Below are 21,554 nucleotides of genomic sequence, written 5' to 3'. Positions count from 1 at the left end.
TTTATATTTTTATTTGGAAACAGGGTCTCTTAAGCCAGCATAGCTGGCTTCAAACCTGTGCGATCACATCTCCACTTCCCAAGTGCTGGGATTACAAGCGTGTGCCACCATGCCTGGCTTTTATTTGAGTTTTTAAAGCAATGAACATACTCTATGAAAGTGGTGGTAGGAAATGTTACATATCAAAATCAATCACTAAGGCCAATATGAGAAGGAGGGAGTGAGGAGGGAATGGGGTGGTACTTGGGGAAGGGCTGAATGATTTGTGCCTATATGCCTCTACCATATTGTACCCCATTAAGATGTATGTCTACAATGTACCAATAAAACAATTATAAAAAACAGTAGGCAACTCGGGATTTTCATCGGCTAAGAGGGATTCCAGGCAAAGTTGACTGCCTATTCCACCCACTAAAAGTCTGCCTTTTGTTATTTAGATGCTATTATGCAAAATAAATCAGTTTACTTACATTATTCTAAAAAATAAAAATAGGGTATGTATAAAAATGAATGTGTAGGTATAAACATATTTATTAAAAGATAAAAAAGTGATAATAGTGATTGTTCTTGTATAGTCTATTTGCAGGTTTTATTTACTCTTTATAGAAGTTTTCTATTTTAACGTTCTCTTACAATAAATAATAAATTATTTTTAATCAGAAAAAATGGAATGACTGAAATGTAATTAAAAAAAGTTCTCATAACTAATTTTATCAACCACTTTTATTACTTTTGGTTTTAGGCATGTGTGGATGTAAGAGCCAGTCCTGTGTTGTGGCAGTGGATGGAGTTTGCAGATATCCTCCAGGGCCATCCCAAGTTGCCTGAATGGTTATCGACACATCCCTCTCATGGAAACAGAGCTGAGTACTTGGATAGGCTTGTCCCACAGGTGAGCTGATTTGTGTAAAACAGAGTCATTTTTGCTGCATCATTTATTATTAATCCTGGCACTTCTCTTTTCTAGAAAGAGAGTTCTAGTATGTCTTTTGATTAGTATAATTATTGATGATCAATTTTCATAAGATTGGGCTGAAGAGTAAAACCCTACATGTCTTGGGAATTAAATTACTACATACAGCCGGGCGTGGTGGCGCACGCTTGTAATCCCCGCGCTTGGGAGGCAGAGACAGGAGGATCGCGCAGGTTCGAAGCCAGCCGCGCGCGCTGGCTTAGGAGACCCTGTTTCCAAATAAAAATGTAAAAATAGGTCTGGGAGTATAGCCCGGAGGTAGAAGAGCTTCCAGAAACCCCAGTACCACAAAAAAAAAAAAAAAAAAAATTACTACATACAGTTGATTTTTATCAGTGATGAAGGTTAAACCTTCATTAACATCTGACATTTCACTTTAACTGATTTGATGAAAGTTTAAAACTTAAAGCATATTATTTTTACAATATATTGATCATAATATAATTTTTCTTAGTGATGCTAGCTTTTTGTCAGAAATAGCAGTTAATGAATTATATAAAATTTGGCTCAAATAGATATTAATTCCAGTTTTTTTCTTAGAAAAATTTCTTCATGTTGATTTGCTTCTGGTTATTTCTTTGTAAAGATAGACTGGCTATGTCTATGTACTAGCTCTTTTCTTTTCTTTTTGTAGAATTAATTAATGGATCAAGCTCAGGCAGCTTTCTCCCAAGTAGTTTTTACTCTCCTCTGAAATTCTTTTGATCTGCTTCATCATTCAAAACCTTTTCCACATCAGTACAGAATGGATGTCAGGAGTCTCTGAACCAGACAACAGATTCTCTTCTGACTCATTTGCACTAAATTTGCCAGCTGGTTTTTGAAAGCAGCAGGTTCTTTAGCAGTTTAGAAATTGATACTTGGCTATTTGCTAAAGGATAGCTCAACAGGTTCAGGTATATTATAGAAGTATCTTTCAGTATGACTTCAAAATTCAGCTCAACAAATACTGAGTATCTGTCAAAAGCAAAATATGATCCTACATTCAGGAAATACAAAGAAAATTTTTGCATGATGCTAAGGTAAGTATAAAATGATTAAAACAAGGAATATTCTTACCAGGAGAAAAGTAGAAATATAGTGGTATGTGTTTTTAAGGAAGAAGAATCTACATCAATTTTGGGAAAAGAATCAAGCACAATATTTATTCATTCATTCATGTGATCAATACTTATTGATGTTTATCGGTAGTCTTCCATTCTTTATTCTGTTGCTGGGGAATGAGCAAAGAACAAAATGGTCTCCACTGCCTTGGAACTGGCATTCTAGATAATAACACAACAACACAACAACAAACACAACCACAAACACAACATCAACAATTTGAACCTGTACGTCAAGCATCATTAAGGATACTGGGGAAAAATAGTGAAAGATATTAGAGAGGGATGGGCAGCAAAGAATAGGTAGGATTCTACCTTCTACTGTCTAGAAAGGCCTCTTTGACTAAGATCTGGAAGGGAGAAATTTTTCACACCGGGGAAGCAGCTAATACAAAAGACCTGAAATGAGAGTATGTTTGTTGTGCTCAGGGGACAGCAAGTAAGACACTGGGGCTTAATAGAGTTAAAGAGAGAAAAACTATTCAGGATAAGGTTTAGAGGGGCCAGATTATGAAGGTTCTAGTGCATTGTAAAGAGATTCTGTGCAGAGGAGTGACTTGATTGGAATCATGTCCTACATTCATCACTGGGATTGTGGTATATAAAATAGACTTGTAATGGGATAAGAGTGGAATCAGGATATTGAAGATGCTTTTGGAATAATTCTGGTAAGGAGTGATGGTGGCTTGAATCAAGCTATATGGTAGCAGAGGGTGGGGCACTAAGATTCTAGATGTATTTTGAATGAGTGATACAAGGATTTATTGATATTTTGAACATGGTATTTTACATTAACATTGGAAACAGCTAGGACTGGATTCTTTACATGTGTTTTAGTTCGTTTGGATTTCTATAGCAGTATACAAAACACTGGGTGGTTTATAACCAATAGAAGTTTGTTTCACACTGTTTTAGAGACTGGGGAGTCTTAGGTCAAAGTGCCAGCAGATCTGGTGTCTGGTGAGGGTCATCTTCTCGGCCCATAGATGCTCTCTTCTAGTTGTAGCCTCACTTGGTGGAAGGAGCAGGGGATTCTCTAGAGTATCTTTATAAGGGTACTAATCCCATTCATGGAGGTTCTACTCTCTAGACCCTACCAGTTTCTAAAGTCCACATTCTAATACTATCACATGGGGGTTTAGAGTTGCAACATAGGAATTTTATATTTAGTCTGTAGTAACATTATCCTAACCAGAGTTTATTTATATTATTAATTTGAAGGCAAAATATTTGAGAAAGAAATAACTGAAATTTACCTTATGGAATGTTTAGTAATCGTCTTAAGAAGTCAGCATGGGCCTAGAGTAATATGTGTTTACTTAGTAACTAGTAACACTGAAGTCCACTTACTTTAAGAGCTTCCTTGGTGCTACCCCAAACCCAAGGACCTTATAGTACCTACCAGGCCTGTCTCAAAAGCCAAAATAAATGTACAGTTTTCTCTTAGAAATCCCTTTCCTTTTGTTTTCACTCAGTGAAATTCTAAAAACATATGGTTTGTTTAAACCAGATAATGAATCCTATTAGCTAACTTCCACTTAAAACTTTTCCTAAATTCTGAGTTGTCTTTTTATCAGATCACTGAGGATTTTCAGAGAGGTAAAGAATATGCTTTAAGTTGGGTATAATGGTATATACCTATAATCTCAGTACTTGGGAGGCTGAGACAGGAGGATCACAGGTTTGAAACCTACCTCAGCAACTTAGCAAGGCCCTCAGCAACTTAGTGAGACACTGTTTCAAAATTTAAAAAATGAAATAAATGGCTGGGGGTGTAGCTCAGAAGAGGATGCTCCAAAGTTCAACCCTCAGTACAAAAAAAAAAGTACATTAGGGAAATGTTTAAGATAATAATGAATTGGTTGGTGAGTATGGTGAAACATGGTTGGTGAAACAAATATTATTTGGGAGCCATTTAAGAAGAAAAACACAGGAGGTATTTTTCTTCTAAAAATAAACTATCCCAGTTGAGAAACTTAATTTAAAAACCTCAGATATGTCTTATATTTCCCCCCCAAGTGATTAAATTCAATTTGAAAGCAGTAAAACTCTACTACAATATTGGGAGTAATTCAGTGGTTGAAGGGAAACTAATAGTTAGTACAAGGGTATGTTGTTAATTAGAATACACGACATAACTCAAATATTGTAATTCTCTACTATCATAGGTCTCATTTCTGTAATGAAAGAAAGCAATTCTTCAGGCAGTGTGTGGAATTATGTGAGTCTATATACTACTAAAGAATGTATTTTAAAATTACATTTTACTTAGGAGTTTTTCTACTCAAATGAGTACAGTATTATATTCTACCCAGGGTTCCTGTCCTTTGACATTCCTGGTGTTAAGGCTTAAAGAATGGATTCTCAAAGTTGGTTGGGAAGGCTACACCAGAGCACAGAGTGTTCTGGGCGAGAGACAAGTGATTTCAGTCACTCAAAAAGGGGTGGTAGTTGAAGCAATGAAAGTGGATGAGTTCACCTAAGAACTGAGTACAAAATAGAGTCCAGGACACAGTAACAGCAGAGGTGGCATTTCCCGCATTTAATTGGGGGGGAGGAAGGCAGAGTCTGTTCCACAACTGATTCATAGGAGGAGAACCAAGAAAGTAAGATTCTGTGATTCTCTGATGAGAACACAAATTTTGATAATTTTTATTTTTTAACTTACTGAAGATTTTAAGTCCTTATTTCTTTTTGGATTCCTTGACTATCATTACCATATTTATTGCCATAGCCTATCAATCAGTAAGATGTTTTAAATTCATTTGATGCATTCAACAAATATTTATTGATCATCTTTTATGCACCGTGTTATAGGCGATGTGAACAAAAATAGTCAGAAATGTGTCAATGAATAGGAGTGGGTGGGAAAAGTGGGGCTCTGTGGTTTCTTTTTATAAGGAAACTGGTCCCATTGGATCAGGGTCCCACCCCTGTGTCCTCACTTAACCTTAATTACCTTCTTTTGGGCCCTGTCTCTAAATGGCTCATTCTTCCTTAGCAGATAGATCATGTGAGCAAAAATGGGCAGAGCGCTGTAGGAGCAGTTTAAAATGGGTTAGGCAGAGGAGGTGCCTCTGTGGCTTTGCTCAGAGGTGGGATGCTAGAGGGCTTTGGCCAGAGAACCGGAGGACTGACAGAGTCTGGCAGTGCTCAGAAGAATGTGATCTACAGGTCCTGCAGACAGAGCAGTACAATTCTCATGTAATTTTGGAGTACTTTAGTATAATATATTGTTCAAGAAGGAAGCCGGGCGTGGTGGTGCACGCTTGTAATCCCAGAGCTTGGGAAGCTGAGACAGGAGGATTGCACAGGTTCAAACCCAGCCTCACGTACTTATTGAGGCTCTCAGCAATTTAGACCCTGTTTCCATATAGAGTATAAAATAGGTCTGGGAGTATATCCTAGAGGTAGAAAAGCCCCAGAGTTCCACCCCAATACCACACACACACACACACACACACACACACACACAAGAAAAGAAAAAACAACCCAAAAATATATTGTTCAAGAAGGAGACTGGTTCCTTGTTTTTAAACCAAGATAACACTCCTAAGTTGGAAAAAATATGTCCTTGCTATTTTTTAAATGTGAATTCTGAGGTAAAATATGTGTAGTTTCTTAATTAAATATAATCTTATGATCCACTAGCATTTAAAAAGGATAAATATAGGTTTATAGTAATAAAATTATTTGTAGCTAATAAGCTGATATGCTATAATTTTATTTACTTGAAATAATCAGTTAAATTTAGGAAACATATTCCACATATTTTGGTTACCATAACAACTTGGGTGAAAAATTGAAGAACAGATGTTGTATCAACCTGTTGATTTTTTAATAGTATGACAGTTTTTAAATTATAGTTATGCTATTCAGATTTTACATTTATGTGTATCGTGATTTGTCCTTGAAAAACATACCTCATTTAACTCTTTTTAGTAAGAATTTTTATAAAACATGAGTAGACATGAGCAAGGGAAATTTACTTAAAATATTTAAAAACTGATATTTAGCCGGGTGTGGTGGCGCATGCTTGTTATCCCCGCGCTTGGGAGGCAAAGACAGGAGGATCGCGCAGGTTCAAAGCCAGCTGCACTGGCATAAGAGACCCTGTTTCCAAATAAAAACATAAAAATAGGTCTGGGAGTATAACCAGGAGGTAGAAGGGTTTCCTGGAACCCCAATACCCACCAAAAAAAAAAAAAAAAAACCCAAAAGAACAACAACAAAAAATGATATTTAGACTGCTTTTTTAAAAATTCTCTAGTTTTTTCTTCTTTTTTTTCTCTCTTTCTGTCCCTTCTATCTCCTCGGTGGAGGGAGGTTAAGGGAATGGACAATGATAGAATATATAGGAAAATAATTAATTTGGAGGTTTTTTGTTGTTTAGAATTATTTTATAATCATCATAATTTGAATAGGATTAAAAAATAATTTTAGTGCTTTTGATGCCAGTTTTATTTGCAAACTTTTTTAAAATCTTGATATTCAAATTTACTATATTTAATTTTTAGATATCAAAATAACTCACTGGCAAACTGTGAGTACATTCATTTTAATCTGATTTTATTTTGAATTCTTTAAGCTTTCAGTTAGGGGTTTTGAACTCATGCATAAATTATTCTTATGCACTTATAATTAGACAAAGTAAATGAATAAGTCATTAATATTATACATCTCATGAGCAGAAGATTTGAGTGTTTAACATTAAAGTGAAATGTCGGCCAATGTACACAAACATACACTGTTCACCTTACAGAATTTCATTTTGTCTGACGTGGAGAGTGTTGAGGAAAAGGCAAATATCATAGCAGCTACTATAATTGAATTGGCCTCTGAGTCATACAAAGCCAGGAAGCCTGACAGTAACATTGTCTAAAACCTTAAAAAATCAAAGTGCATGTGATATGTATCTACTTGAGGTTGAAGTGAATGGACTATTAGGGAAAAAATTACTTATAGGAGGAAGGGAGGGAAGAGAAGTAATATTTTTAGAAAAGCATGTTAAGATATAGAGATTTTTTTCTCCTTGAAATGTCTTGCTTTCTATTTTCAAATCAAGCTTTTAATCTAATCATTAATCTTTTTGTAATATTTTCCCATTTTTTCCTTTTTATTAAACATAATTGTTATTGTTTATATTTTGTGAATTAGTAACTATTGTTTTGTTTTTATGTACTGAGAATTGAACCCAGAGGCATTCTACCTCCTAGCTACATCCCCAGCCCTCTTTATTTTTTTGTTTGGAAAGAGGGTCTACCTAGATTGCCAAGATTCTTGCTTTGTTGCTGAAATGCCCTTGAACCTGCTATCTTCCTGACTCAGCCTCCCAAGAACTAGGGTTACAGGTGTGTGCCATCACACCTGGCTATCATGGTTGTTTTATTTGATGTGAATTATATAGCAGAATCCTGATGTATAGTAGTTGATGTGTAGTTCCTAGAAGAATCAGCAGTTGTTTGAATACATTGTTGCTGAGAATAGTGCCTTTTAAAAAATGAAATACATGTGTATTTGTTATTATTTTAATTATATATATTTTTGGTGTACAACATAAAGTTTTGATTAGTTATGTATATTGTGGAATAATCAAATTGAGCTAAGTAACCTTACATATTTATTTAGGAGTGTCAATATTTAAAGTCTACACTCTTAGCCGTTTTAAAATATACTGTATATTATCATTAGCTATGGTCACAGTGCTGTATAAGATCTTCCTAGAACTTAGTCCTTCTATGTAACTGAAAGTTTGTAGACTTTAACCAGCATTTCACCAAACACACTGCCCCGTGCCTAGGCCCTGGTAAGCCGCTATTCTCTCAAATTTTCTAAGTTTGACTTTTTTAGATTCCACATGTATGAGATCAGAGAGTATTTTTCTTTCTGTGCCTGGCACATTTCACTTTACCTAATGTCTTTCAGATTTATCCATATGGTACAAATGATAGGATTTCATCATTCCCCTATGTTTTATCAGTCTTCAAGTAGTTGACTATAACATGTTTTTGTTTGGAAACCTTGTTTGGGTTTTTTTTTTTTAATTCCAGAGGATAATCGATCTATTTTAAGGTGGAATTATTTTTCTTTTATAATCATTTACCTTACATTTTCAGTTATTTATACTTACCTCCTTTATATCACTTTAAAAACTAGTCAGATTCCAACTTCCATTGCAGTGTATGAGAAGTGAAATGAGTTTAAAGAGTAAGTTTTTTGAAAGGTAAAATCATGACTCATACAAAAATAAAATGAGCACCTCTGAGATTTTATTTAACTCAATAATGAGCGAAACTCTAATCTGTAATAACTAATACAAAGGAGAATTCAAGAACCATAGTGTAAACCAAGAAATTGTAAACAAGGCTAAAAGGCAAGATAAATGCAGTTCTATTTGTACACAGAGTAGGTTTGCAGATGAGGAACACAGGCACAGTTAGACCATACCGGCCTTCCTTCCACTGTAGGAAAGTAGGTCTGGGCTGTTGGGAACTGACACAAAGAAAGGTGGTCTTAAATTTTGTAGGCATCTTAGAATATAAAAGTTAAGAGTTAAAACTTATTATTCCAGTATTTGTCTCAAACCTGACAAGGTATTGTTAGATTCTAGAAAAATTTTCCCTCTTGCCGATTGAGTTTCTGTGTGGTGACCTTCCTCCTGTCTGTAGATTTCTGAGGTTTAGGGAAAGATTTTTGCTCTTTCTCCCTTTCCTTTTTTTAAACCATTCTGTAGCCATATTGACTTTTATTTTATTAATACACACATGGTCAATAAGGAATTCAAATGGACACAAAACTACTCCACTCATAGGGCAGTAATTGGTTGTATTCCACCAGACTTTGTTAATTTCTATTTTCATGGACAATTATCATTTTTATTATTATTAATTTTCTACAACTTACAGAGTTGTGAAATAGCTCGAAGGTCATCAAAGATGGGGATAACCCAGAAGGGTGCACTTACGAGGTCACCTAATATTTTTTTACCCATTTCAAAGTCTTCCGCATTTCTTTGTTTTTATTGTCTATTAAAGTGAAAACTGTTATGGTGCCCCTGTTAGGCTCCGAAACTGTTATAGTGCCAAAAATTGTTATGGTGGTACAACATCACAAAGGCGCCAAAACCGTAACAGTGAGATGTAGCCGCGGGTTCTTGTTCTTAGCTGTGCGTAGATAACAATAGCTAGAACTTCTCTTTTTTGCTGAAAGCTTAAGCAATTTTATTATTACAAAGACAGAAAGATAGGACAGAACTTAGATTAAAGCACTATCTCATAGAGAGTTGACATAGTGGGGTGACTTGATAGTAATTCACCAAAGTTTTTGGATACAGAACAGTTTTATAGATACATGGTCCTTCATCTTGCTCTACCAATAATCTTCTGACCCAACTAGATCTGACCCTTCTGGGGCAGGTCTTTTGATAAGGGGATTCCTTCCTGTAGGCCTGCCTTGTCTTGGGTATAGACCCCAAGCCTTTTGTTACACCCCAAAATGTGTTAATTGATTATCAAAGTCTGGGATCTCTTGAAGGCCTATGGCATCCCCCCACATCCTTGGGGAATTTTGCTTGTCTTTAAAATGTAAAAGACCCTGGGCTCCCTCTATTTTCTTGTTAATCACTCTTGGTACCTGGAACTCTGCAGGGTCCCTTCCCTGTTGGAGTGCCTGCCTGCACCCAAACTCTGGCTTTCTAATACCAAAGTTATTTTCAAATACCTTTTGAAGTCATTTCCCAATACCAGCACATTGTCTATTGTCTTTTATTTTTCTTTCAAGGAAAATATACCAAATCATTATCAGACAGATATATAAAGTTAAATTTTGTTTTATTATTGCATAACCAGGTAGAGATTATTCTTGTCATATTTTTTTGTCTCTTTTAACAACCCATTGTTTCATTAATTTTTTAGTTTGTTGCTAAGTTAGTCTTTGAAGTTCTTGATGTTAATCTCCTTAGGCCTTTTCAAAAGTATATGCTTGCTTTCAGAAATTAAGATACAGAGTTGGAAATAGAGATGGTGAAAAAGGGCTGGTTTTGTTTTCCAGGAGAAACATTTAAAATCTCAGTCACTTCGAATGAAAAGCACAGACATTAAATCAAGGTTAAAGTTTCAGAAATGCAAAAATAATAGAAGAGAAAGGAGAATAGAGACCAAGTTTTTTTTTTTTTTTAATTTTAGTTCTAGATGTATTAAGTAACGTAAATCCTAGACATCAGTGCATTTTACCTCTAATTACTTTACAGAGGAGGCAGAAAAGCTATGTACCTTTCACACATCTTTGTTGGGAAGAGCTTCTTCTGACAAAAGGCAGATTAACAAGAGAGGAACAAATTTATTAACATGCCTACCTCATGTATACACAAGGGATACCAGGAAAAGAAGGCTTGAGTTTAGGCTTAGATACCATCTTCTACTAAAACTAAGTGAGAGGGGTATAGTGAAGGCCTGGTGGACGTGGCCATGGGAGGTGGCTCTGGGACGTGTCTAGAAAAAGAACAGTAAACAAGAGTAAGCTATGTTGTGGGACGTCTCTAGTGACCTAGAGAGTCACCCTTCTCTTCTTGGTGCACAGAGAGTTCCTTTATAGATATAAATTTTACAAAAGGATAACTTAACGCTTTTCAGAGTTACTCCTCTGTGTGCTATTTCCCAAAATGATGGGTTCAAAATAATTATTGTGCTAAAGAGACGTATTTGGGGTGTGGTGGCATAGTCTGGTTTCCTACAGTCATATTTTGAGATGATGCGTTTAGAACTTCATTATATGGGAGTGAAAATGGCTTTCTTCTATACTTTTAGGATTTTTTGCTTTTGGGCTAGGCTACTAATTAAATTAACATAGAACATTAACAGAAGGAAAGCTGTATTCATTACATACATATGCACAGGAATACCACAAAATATGAGCCATAAAGAAGAGTTAGATGATGTCAGGCATTGTCATGCATGCCTGTAATTCCAGTACTTGAGAGGAAGCGACAAGAGGATCACAGGTTCGCAATGAGTCTCAGCACCTTGTGAGACCCTCAGTAACTTAGTGAGAACCTGTTTCAAAAAATAATAATAATAAAGCTGGGTGTGGTGGCACACACTTATAATATCAGCATTTGGGAGGCTGACACAAGAGGATCGTGCAGGTTCAAAGCCAGCCTCAACTACTTAGTGAGGCCCTTTGCAACTCAGTGAGACCCTGTTTCAAAAAATAAAGGATAAAAAAAATAGGGCTGGGGTTGTTGCTCGGAGATAGAATGCCTCCGGGTTTCATCCCCAGTACTGCAAAAATATATATAATGATAACAATAATAACAATAACAGTAATAATAATAATAATAATAATAATAATAATAATAATAAAATAGGGTTGAGGCTATAGCTCAGAGGCAAAATGCCTCTAGGTTAAATCTCCAGTAACACACACACACACACACACACACACACACACACACACACTTAGATGACTGTAGCTCATATAGCATCCTGAACTACAGAAAGGAATAGGGTGTGGGTCTTCTGGGTGTGGTAGAGACAAGCTATGAGAAAGTAAGGACAGGAAACATATGGTGAATAAAGGTTGTCTTTTTATACAGTTAAAAAGTCTTTCAAGTAATGAAAGTTGAAGAATAGATGATAGTCTGTCTGGGCATGGTATGAACCTCTAGCCCTCTCTCCTGTAATTGAGTTAATCTCTCCTGGTTGATGAGATTACCCAAGACGGGTGTCAAGACAGTTGAGTCCCTTTAGGAGCATCTGTCTTTAGGTAGCTAAAGGGAGTTGCTTATCTTGCTTTCCTCTGCTGTCCTCTTGAGTGTCCTCATTTCCAGTAATTTGGATACTAAAGTATTATATTTAAGGGTAGCACTGCCTGAACTCTTGTACACTGTCTACCTCAATATGCATTTCAGAAAGTACTATCATTTTCTTCTATAATCATACCATTATCCCGCTGTATGGGTTTGCTTAACATGACTTGAGTTGTAATCACCAATATGAGTTGTAACATAATTGCCTCAGAGTAACCCTGATTTTTTTTCTGCATACTTTCCCAGAAAACTACAAGTAGATAAAATAACTATAAAGTTGTATATGGGGTATAACAACTGGACCCTGGTTGTAGAGATATATTAGCTTTAGACAAGCCAGGTACACTTCGGCTAGGATGAAGTCATTTTGTCCTAACTCATACATCCTTCCCTCTTTCTGACCAAAACTGTGGAATTAACTGTTCTTGCTGCCACCCAGAACCACACTCCCATCAGTAAGTCCATTAGTGAATTGCACTCTGTGTAATTCTAAACCAGTCAACCACTTTTTCTTTGGTTTCATGACACCTTGTGGCTAGTTCTCAAATACTTAGGCAAGGCTATTCCAAAACACCTGCCTATGGGAATTCATAATGATTCCTTAAAATTATATATCCTGTCCATATATAAATTTCTCTTTCTCAAAATACGGTTTATAGTGGGTTTGTTCAAATTGGGATCCATTACAATCAACATATTGTGATTTGTCCTTATATTCCTTACATCTCCTTGACTTTTGAACAATACCTCTCCCTTTTTATTTATTTTAATACAACATTGACTTGTTGAATAAATTTAGCACATTCTAGAATCTAGGTTTATCTGATTGCTTCTTTGTGGTATCATCTACCTTGTTGCTCTATATATCTGTAAATAGAAGGACTATTTTGGCAAGAACATTTTATAGGTGGAGTATTATGCAGCATGTTGCTTGGCATTGAGTCTCTTAGTATCTGGCAATGCCATGCCAAAGTCCATCAGTGAGTTTGGATGGTGATGTCCTCACTCTTCATTATATATGAAGTGTTTTCCCCCTTTGGCCCCAGCAAGATATTTGGGGTAATGATTTTGCATCCTGCAGATACTCAGTTCTCAAACAACTGCAGTTTTTGGATTGAGGGCTGTCTTCTCTATGTGAAGAGGCTAATCTGAGTGTCTCTTCAGGAGGAATCTATATAACACAATGAAGAAGGAAGTTAGATCAGCCAAATCAACCCTACTGGAATTACAGATGTCACAGCTATAGTTTTCTCCCTTTCAAGAGTAGATCTAGGAGGTAGGTAAAGAAAGACTTTAAGAAAATTAGAATAATAATAAATATACACGAGTTGAGAAGAAAGGAATAATGAAGCTAATTTTATTTAAAAGAGGTATTAAATATCTGAGTGTCCTTAACTGGCCATACCACAAGGAGCCTCATCTAAACTAATTCCAATAGTGATAATAGAAAATAAAGCCTCTGATATGTTCCTAGTAAAGTAAAACTTAAGAGTAGAAAAATTTATTTAAAAATTCACGAGTCCCAGGCAGATTAAAAAATTGTAGTATTAGAAGAGCCAACCTGGCAAGAACTGGGACAGAGCGGTGCCACCTGCAGCTGGTACACAGGCCTGACTTACCGCAGTGAGTGAGAGAGGAGAGAAGGACTGTAGAGACCTAAGGCACCTTCATTTTGGGAAGTTGCTAAACTTGTAAATACGAAAGAGAAGCTGTAAAACTTTCCGTGGAGGCTATAAAATGCAGAATTGATGCCCCAGAGCAAAGACTCATGGATATGGAAGATAAGGAACATAGCACAACCAAATTAAAATACCCAGAGCCACCAAGTGTCTAAAAAATGAAAGAATATTGATGAGACAGGAGGATCGTGAGTTTGAGGCCAGTGCACAGGAACTTAGCAAGACTCTATTTTGAAACAAAAACTCAAAAAGACCTGGGGATGTAGCTCAGAGGTAGAATACTCCTGAGTTCTATTCCTAGTAACACAAACACACACACACACACACACACACACACACACACACCACACACACACACACACACACTGACACATACAGAGTTATAGTTAAAAATTTCAAAACTAATATATATATATATATATATTATATATTTGGTATACTAAAATTAATATACTTAGGAGGCTGAGGCAGGAGGATCACAGGTTCGCAACCAGCCTCAGCAATTTGTGAGGCCTTCCACAGCTTAGTGAGACCCTTTTTAAAAGTGAAGAATAAAATAGGTCTGGGGATGTAGCTTGGAGGTAGAATGCCCCTGGGTTCCATCATCAGTACCACTAAATAAAAAAAAATAAAAAATTAAAAAAATAAAATTAATATAACAAAAGTGAAAATATAGTGGTCACATAAAAATTAAAATGCTTTAGCCAAGCCAGGTGTGGTGGTGTACGCTTGTAATCCTAGCATTTGGGAGGTTGAGACAGGAGGATCGTGGTTCTCTGAACAACCTCAGCTACTTAGTGAGGTCCTCTAAAACTCAGTGAAACCCTGTTTCAAAAAAAAGAATAAAAAATAGGGATGGGGTAATTCCTCTGGGTTCCATCCCCAGTACCGCCCCCCTCCCAAATACTTTAGCCAGGTGTGGTGGTGCATGCTTATAATCCCAGTACTTGGGGGGCTAAGACAGGAGGATCTGGGTTCACAGCCAGCCTCAGCTACTTAGATCCTGCACAACTTAGTGAGACCCTGTTTCAAAAGAAGAAAAAAATAGGGCTGGGGGTGTGGCTTGGAGGTAGAATGGCCTTGGGTTCTATCCCCAGTACAGTAAAAAAAATAAAAATAAAAAATAAAAGTAGATAAATGCTGTCAGGTAAACAAGAAATCCATAAAAAGTAAGAATATCTTAAAATCAGATCCATAATGAGGTAGTTATATTCTCATGCATTACTACCAAACCTACCTACCTACCTTTCTTTCTTTCTTTCTTTCTTTCTTTCTTTCTTTCTTTCTTTCTTTCTTTCTTTCTTGGTGGTACTGGGGTTCCTGGAAGCCCTTCTACCTCCGGGCTACACTCCCAGACCTATTTTTACATTTTTATTTGGAAACAGGGTCTCCTAAGCCAGCGAACCTGGCTGGCTTCGAACTTGCGCGATCCTCCTGTCTCTGCCTCCCAAGCGTGGGGATTACAAGCGTGCGCCACCAGGCCCGGCCCCAAACCTATATTTAAAGAAAAATTTTATCAAGTCAATGTCTCTGTTAATTAGTAAGGGAAAAATACAAAATCATAATAAGTGGTACAAGTAAAGGAATACAGTTACTAAAATTAAGCATAAGTAAGTAGAATGACAGTAGTTGATACTCTGGGAAATGTAGTTGAAGTGATAATCATTGGATCAGTTAGACAAAAATGTAGCTAGAATAAATAAATTCTTAGACAAGAATAAAAAATGTAGCCTGGTACAGTTGTGCATGCCTGTAATCCTAGTACTCCGGAGAGGTTAAGACAGAAGGGTTATAGGTTTGAGGCCAGCTTCAGCAATACAGTGAGATTCCCAGCAACTTAATGAGACCCTATTTCAAAGTAAAAATAAAATAGGGCTGGGTATGTGGCATAGAGATAGAGTGCCCCATGATTCAATCCCTAGTAACTAACAAAGAAACAGAATAAAATGTAAATTGGACCAGAAGAAGAATTAAAGTAACATTAAAACAAAAATATTTAGAATAATGTTACTTTTAGTTAGATGATGTTAGTTAATAGTTCAGGTCAAAATTAGAAGTAATTTTGTGTACTCATATGTGTATATGCATGTTTGAATTGCCAGAGGAGTTGCAGTTAAAAGTAGGAACTACTGTAAACTGGAATGAACCTCTTGAAATTAATTTAGAAAGAGGTAAAGTGCAAATTAATCAAATGCCATTAAGAAAAATAACCCCCAAAATCCAACCAAAAAAACATCTGTATTCAAAACCCATTGAACCATAACAAATGAACAAAAATAAAGGCAACTGGCCCTGATGAGGATTTACTTTGAAGAATTTTTCACAAGATCAGAGAACAGTTTTCCAGGAGGTAATTAATTCTACCCTCAAAATATAAAAAGAGATCTCAAGTATCTGATTCATTTTATGTCATTTCATGTAACATAAATGATTTTGTTTTGACAATTTGATAAAAACACCTTTAAAAGAATTGTTGGTTTGGCATCATTAATCAGAAAATTATATAGTACTACATTATAGTAATTGTTTACTGTGAGCAGGTAAATTGTCCTCAAATTCATGGGTGTCATCACAAAAGGAAAGCTATTCATACAGGAGGAGACAGGGCTTGTGTTTGGTTTCTCTTCCTCCCCTTCTGCATCCTATCTTTGCCTTCCTCCACTAGAAATTCTGTTAGAAACCTGCCATCTTTCACCTCTGCCATTTTACCCTGAGCAAGCCACCATCACTTCTACCTCAGTTACTGAAGTCAATTCATATTTTAGTCGCTCTGTTCCATTTTTCACCTCAACCCATGATAGCCTGTTTTTAATATGTAGCCAGAATGATCTTTTAAAGTAATCACCTTACCTAAAACTTCCAAAGCTGGGCATGGTGGGACAGACTTGTAATCCCAGTATTTGGGAGGCTGAAACAGGAGGATGTAGGTTCCAGGAAAGCCTCAGCAAGTAGTGAGTCTAACATCATCAGCCTAGCGAGACCTTGTTTCAAAAATAAAAATAAAGGCCGGGTGTGGTGGCGCATGCTTGTAATCCCCGTGCTTGGGAGCAGAGACAGGAGGATCACGCAGTTCAAAGCCAGCTGCGCGCGCTGGCTTAGGAGACCCTGTTTCCAAATAAAAATGTAAAAATAGGTCTGGGAGTGTAGCCCGGAGGTAGAAGGGCTTCCAGGAACCCCAGTACCACCAGAAAGAAAGAAAGAAAGAAAGAAAGAGAGAGAGAGAGAGAGAGAGAGAGAGAGAGAGAGAGAGAGAGAGAGAGAAAGAAAGAAAGGAAGGAAGAAAGAAAGAAAAAGAAAGAAGGGCTGAAGGTGTATCTTGGTGGTAGAATACCCTTGAGTTCAATCTTCAGTGCCAGGAAAAAAAATCAAACAAACAGATAAACAAACGAACCTTCTAGAGGCTTCCCCTGTAACTAGAATAAAACTCCAGACTCCTTACTCAGTCTTCAAGTCACAGAATCTGAACGCTGCCTACCTTTCCAGCTTTATCACCTGTGGCTCTTCCCAGTTTTCCTTGGTTCTAGTATTTTACATCAAGCTTGTTTCTTTGCAGTTTCTCTGCTTGCTGATTTCTCTGCCTGGAACACCCTCCCTTCAGTTCTTCACACAGTTGTCACCTCCCTGGAAAGGCTTTCTCTGATCCTTCAGTGTCAGGTGGCCTCTCTTCCATGCTGTCCTTCCTCCTTTCCTTCCTTCCTTCCTTCCTTCCTTCCTTCCTTCCTTCGGTACTGGACATTGATCTCAGGGGCGAATTTCTACCTCTGAATGATACCCCAGACTTTTTATTTAGAAATAGGGTCTTACTATGTTGCTGAGAGTCTCACTAAGTTGCTGAAACTGACCTTGAACCTGTGATTCTCCTGTCTCAGTCTCCCAAGTACTGGGAGACACCAGTATGCTGTCTATTTCTTTATACACTATTCATTCTGTTCATGTGCATAACTAAAGTGTTATTTACTTGTTCACTGTCTGTCTTCTACCCCAGAATGTAAGGCTCCTGTGCACTGATGTATTTCTAGTGTATGTGGCAATTTCTGAGATGCTTAGTGAATATTTAAGTTGACTGGGTGATATATAATAGGAAAAATAAGCAATATAGTAGTAAGCTAAAAATAGAAACATTGGCAGTAGAATTCAATAGCACTTCTACTCCCTTATAAAACATCGGCAGTAGGAAAATTAGTAGTTGATAATGGGGGAAAAAGATGCTTATAGGAAGTCATCTTACGAAAAGAAAAAAAAAAAGCAGTGGTTTAAGGAGCCTTGGCTTCTAATTCTGACCAACTTAGCTAACTTTGATGAAGGACATCTAACCTTCTGTTTTCTTCACATGCAAAATTGGGTGATAGTATCTTCAAGGTTTGGCTCTATGCACTTTCTGCACTGCATCAGTCAAATCTGATCACCTTCTTTCCTTTATTGCCTCCCTCATTTATAAGATGCTTTTATGACAAGTACTCTACATTAGGCTCAGGATATGAAAATAATCCATGTTGTAACAGCAGTTAACAAATGTAAAGTACCTGACACAGTGCACAGCACAAAGGAAACAGTCAGTGTCTGTGTCTCCCACTTATAGCACTTATAGTTGAATTTTTTTTTTTTTTTGGTGATACTGGGGTTCCCGGAAGCCCTTCTACCTCCAGGCTACACTCCCAGACCTATTTTATATTTTTATGTGGAAACAGAGTCTCTTAAGCTAGCGAGGCTGGCTTCAAACCTGCGCAATCCTCCTGTCTCAGCCTCCCAAGCACAGGGATTACAAGCGTGTGTCACCAACACTCGACTTATAGTTGGATTCTTTAGGATGGCTAATTCCATATTTACTACAAATCTTCCTCAAGATTTTCAGAACCATATATTTATGCTGTGAGATCCTGCACAACCTGCTCTGCCCTCTGTCCCGCTCTGCTTGTCTGTAGTGACCTTCTCACTGTCCCACAACCCCGAGCTACATCCCCATCTCCTTTGCTTGCGTGCGTTGCTTCCTCTTGGAGTGCTCTTCTCCAGCATTGTCACGCGGTTTCTAGGTCTCCTCTCGTGCCCTCAGGTCTTCCATCCCACCCCCAAAGTCATTATTTTATTTGTCCAGTCTCTCTAAATTTCTGCCATTCCCTCAAATACTTAGTGGTTTGGTCCCCTTTCCCGAACTTTGCTTATTTTACTTGAGACAATGTCCCTGTCAGAAAGTCAGAATTACCAAAATACTGATCTCATTTTTTAATCAAAATATTTTTCTTTAAAATTCCTCTACATATTAAGAGTCTTTTCTTTAAAAATATTTTAGTTTTAATGTCTCAAATATCCATATGCTCGTTTTAGAGTTAGGAAACTAGTTAAGGCTAGTGAAAGTAAAATTCTCATCCTACCCTCAATTTTGTTGGTAACTATTTTCCAAGATTTTTTTTTTAGTTTTCTACTATATCTAAAAAGCGTGCTTATGTTTCTATTTCCTAATTTTCCATTTTAGGCCTTCTTTTATTTATTTTCTACTATAGTAGAGTGGCTCCCCTTACCACTGTCACACCCTGTACATACATGCACATATTTTCAGCTCCCCCGTCCCCCTGTCCTATAACTCTTTAAATTATTTAATCAAAATTGTGATTTTGGTTAGACCAGGATTTGATGTTTTACTTTTATTGTCAATTTTATTCCAGTACTGGATATTGAACCCAGGGGTGCTCTGTCACTGGGCTCTATCAGTAGTCCTGTTTGTTTTGAACAGTATCTCCCTAAATTCCCAGGCTGACCTCAAACCTGTGATCTTCTGGCCTCAACCTTCTGAATATCTGGGATTACAGGTTTACAGGTTTGGCCACCGTGCTGGGCTAAGATTTGGTATTTAAACTGTAAGCATTAGTTATAGCTGAACCATATAGTATATACTATGATTACTTTTCCTTCCCCTGCAGCATTTTATTTTTCCTGGAGTTAAAATTGTCATGATTTTGATTTGTTTCCTTTTCTAGGTTGTTAGCATCAGTTCCACTCCAGGCTGTCCCAGTTGTATCTATCTTTTTTTCAGTATGCTCAAACATGTATATTCTACTATTTTCCTTTTCGTGAAAAGAATCTCTCAAGAGAGTCTTCAGATCCTGGTTGATCTGAGTGGTTGTTCTCAGGGTGTACTTGAGTTTGGCTGAACCCATAGAAATATCTCTAAACTGGTTTATCATCACCAGAGCATTTGAGCAATTGTAAATACAATTTCTGTTGTTTTACTATTTGAGCAAATCATAAAAAGGAGATATTTACCAAGAACTTACCTGTGGTTCTCTTTTATATGTTGTAACCAAGATAACTTTTATCCTAAAAATAAAGAATATATTATTATATTTGGTTATTTTGCAAAATATATATCAGGAGTTTCCTTATGTTTTTTCTTTGTAGGCCCTCAAAATTCGTGAGATATGTAACTGCCCACCACTTTCTGGACCAGATCCTCGTATACTATTTAAACTCAGCATGAAGCAACTTCTTGAAGATGTAGAGAAAGAAGACCTAAAAATCACTATTAAGAAACAGAAAACAGATTCTCTCCCCATTCAAAAGCAGGAGCAAATACCGTTAACATACATAGTTGAGAAAAGAACTGGCAATTGAATTAAGATTTATGAGACTAAGGATATGTGAAGAATACAGCAATCATTATAATTTTTATGTTACTTTCTAAAAAAATGTCTGGAATGAAAAAGATATTCAGGATCCAATCATGTATATTACAGGTATTATCTAAATTCTTCCAGGTGTTTATTTTTATGAAATATTGATGTATTTTAATCTATTTAAAATATATTTAATGAAGGAATGTCACAGAATAAATTTATATTACACGATTTTCTCTCTTCTACTTGCCTTTGATTTGGAAGGCAGATTCTTGGTGGGTGAGGAATCTGAACATGTATTGTTATTGTAGAGAAGGTTCCAGCTGAGCCTGAACTGGATTTCAAAGTCCCTGCCATGGTGATGAAGCTGGAAAGTCCTATCTTCAGGAAGTAGTTTTCATTGGAGGGGGAATCATATGGAAAGGAGACTTTGGGTTAGAGAATTTTCTGGTCCATCAATGGAAGATGAGGGAAAGAGCTGGTGAAGCCATTTTTATAGGTTCAAGAAGTGGTGTTTGTAGCCCAAGTGACAAAATGAGGAGAGAGGGTTGGTCATTTTCATGCAGCCACAGTGCCTTTCTGGTAAAGCCTCAGAGAAAGTCCTGGCATCATGTGTCCTCAATAGTATTACAGTTTGGGGTTCTCAGAGGAGACGACCACTCTGTTCTCCTTAATGGTACCACCAGGAGAGGCAGGAGTGAGATGTTGTCTCCAAGTTTATTCCTCTGACTAGCGGACGTCAGCAAGGATACCAGAAGGTGAGAGAAGAATCACAGGACACATCCTTAGTAATGCCCACCCAAAACATTACTCTATTAAAGAAAGATGGAAATAAGTTTTTAAGATAGGAGTTATTATTTATACAATATTTTCTCTCTACCAAACCGGTGAAGTCTAGGGATACTCAAGTTATATTTCTAAGCAGGATGTTTATCTTGAAACACATTATATTAAATGCTTTCTTAGAGAATTAAAGGGGAAAGAAATTTTTTATTCAGTATCTACTGTGAGCTAGGCCTACATTTATTTCATTTATTCCATTATTTTATGAAGTAGGTTTTATTTTAATTTTACACTGAGAAACAGGCTTGGAGAAGTTAAATAATATATTCAGTGTCTCTTACTTAGACAAAGCAAAAGATATATTTGTCTGGCTACCAATCTGTTCATATTCCATTACTCTTAGTCATCTTAATAAGCTATCAAAAGATTAGAAGCAATCTATTCTCATATGTTTGTTAGCTTTCTCATATATTACCTACTTCAATACAAGTAAACCTCTTACAGTTATAAAATTGGAGACCGCTTGCATTTTCTGTAGCATGATTTTCCAGGTCTTCCTCTCAGACCCTTCTATCAAAATCTACATGAAAAGTCTCGGATGAG

The 21,554-nt window shown here is 36.7% G+C and overlaps 1 protein-coding gene across 1 annotated transcript in view; it reads left to right on the top strand.

Moving 5' to 3' along the window:
* OMA1 (OMA1 zinc metallopeptidase) overlaps nucleotides 1–20,166 on the top strand; it is a gene marked incomplete at both ends in the record, with an annotated part of 59,946 nt that extends 39,780 nt beyond the window's left edge. The window contains 2 exons of the mRNA XM_080692811.1: nucleotides 743–892; nucleotides 19,954–20,166. Coding sequence (XP_080548937.1) covers nucleotides 743–892; nucleotides 19,954–20,166 — 363 coding nt within the window. The remainder of the gene's footprint in view (nucleotides 1–742; nucleotides 893–19,953) is intronic.
* Nucleotides 20,167–21,554: the final 1,388 nt, after the last annotated feature.

The sequence above is a fragment of the Muscardinus avellanarius genome (genome assembly GCF_963383645.1).
Source record: "Muscardinus avellanarius genome assembly, chromosome: 3".
Lineage (NCBI taxonomy): Eukaryota > Metazoa > Chordata > Mammalia > Rodentia > Gliridae > Muscardinus > Muscardinus avellanarius.
The sequence above is the reverse complement of the archived record's forward strand: the minus strand, read 5'-3'. Positions and strand labels throughout refer to the sequence as shown.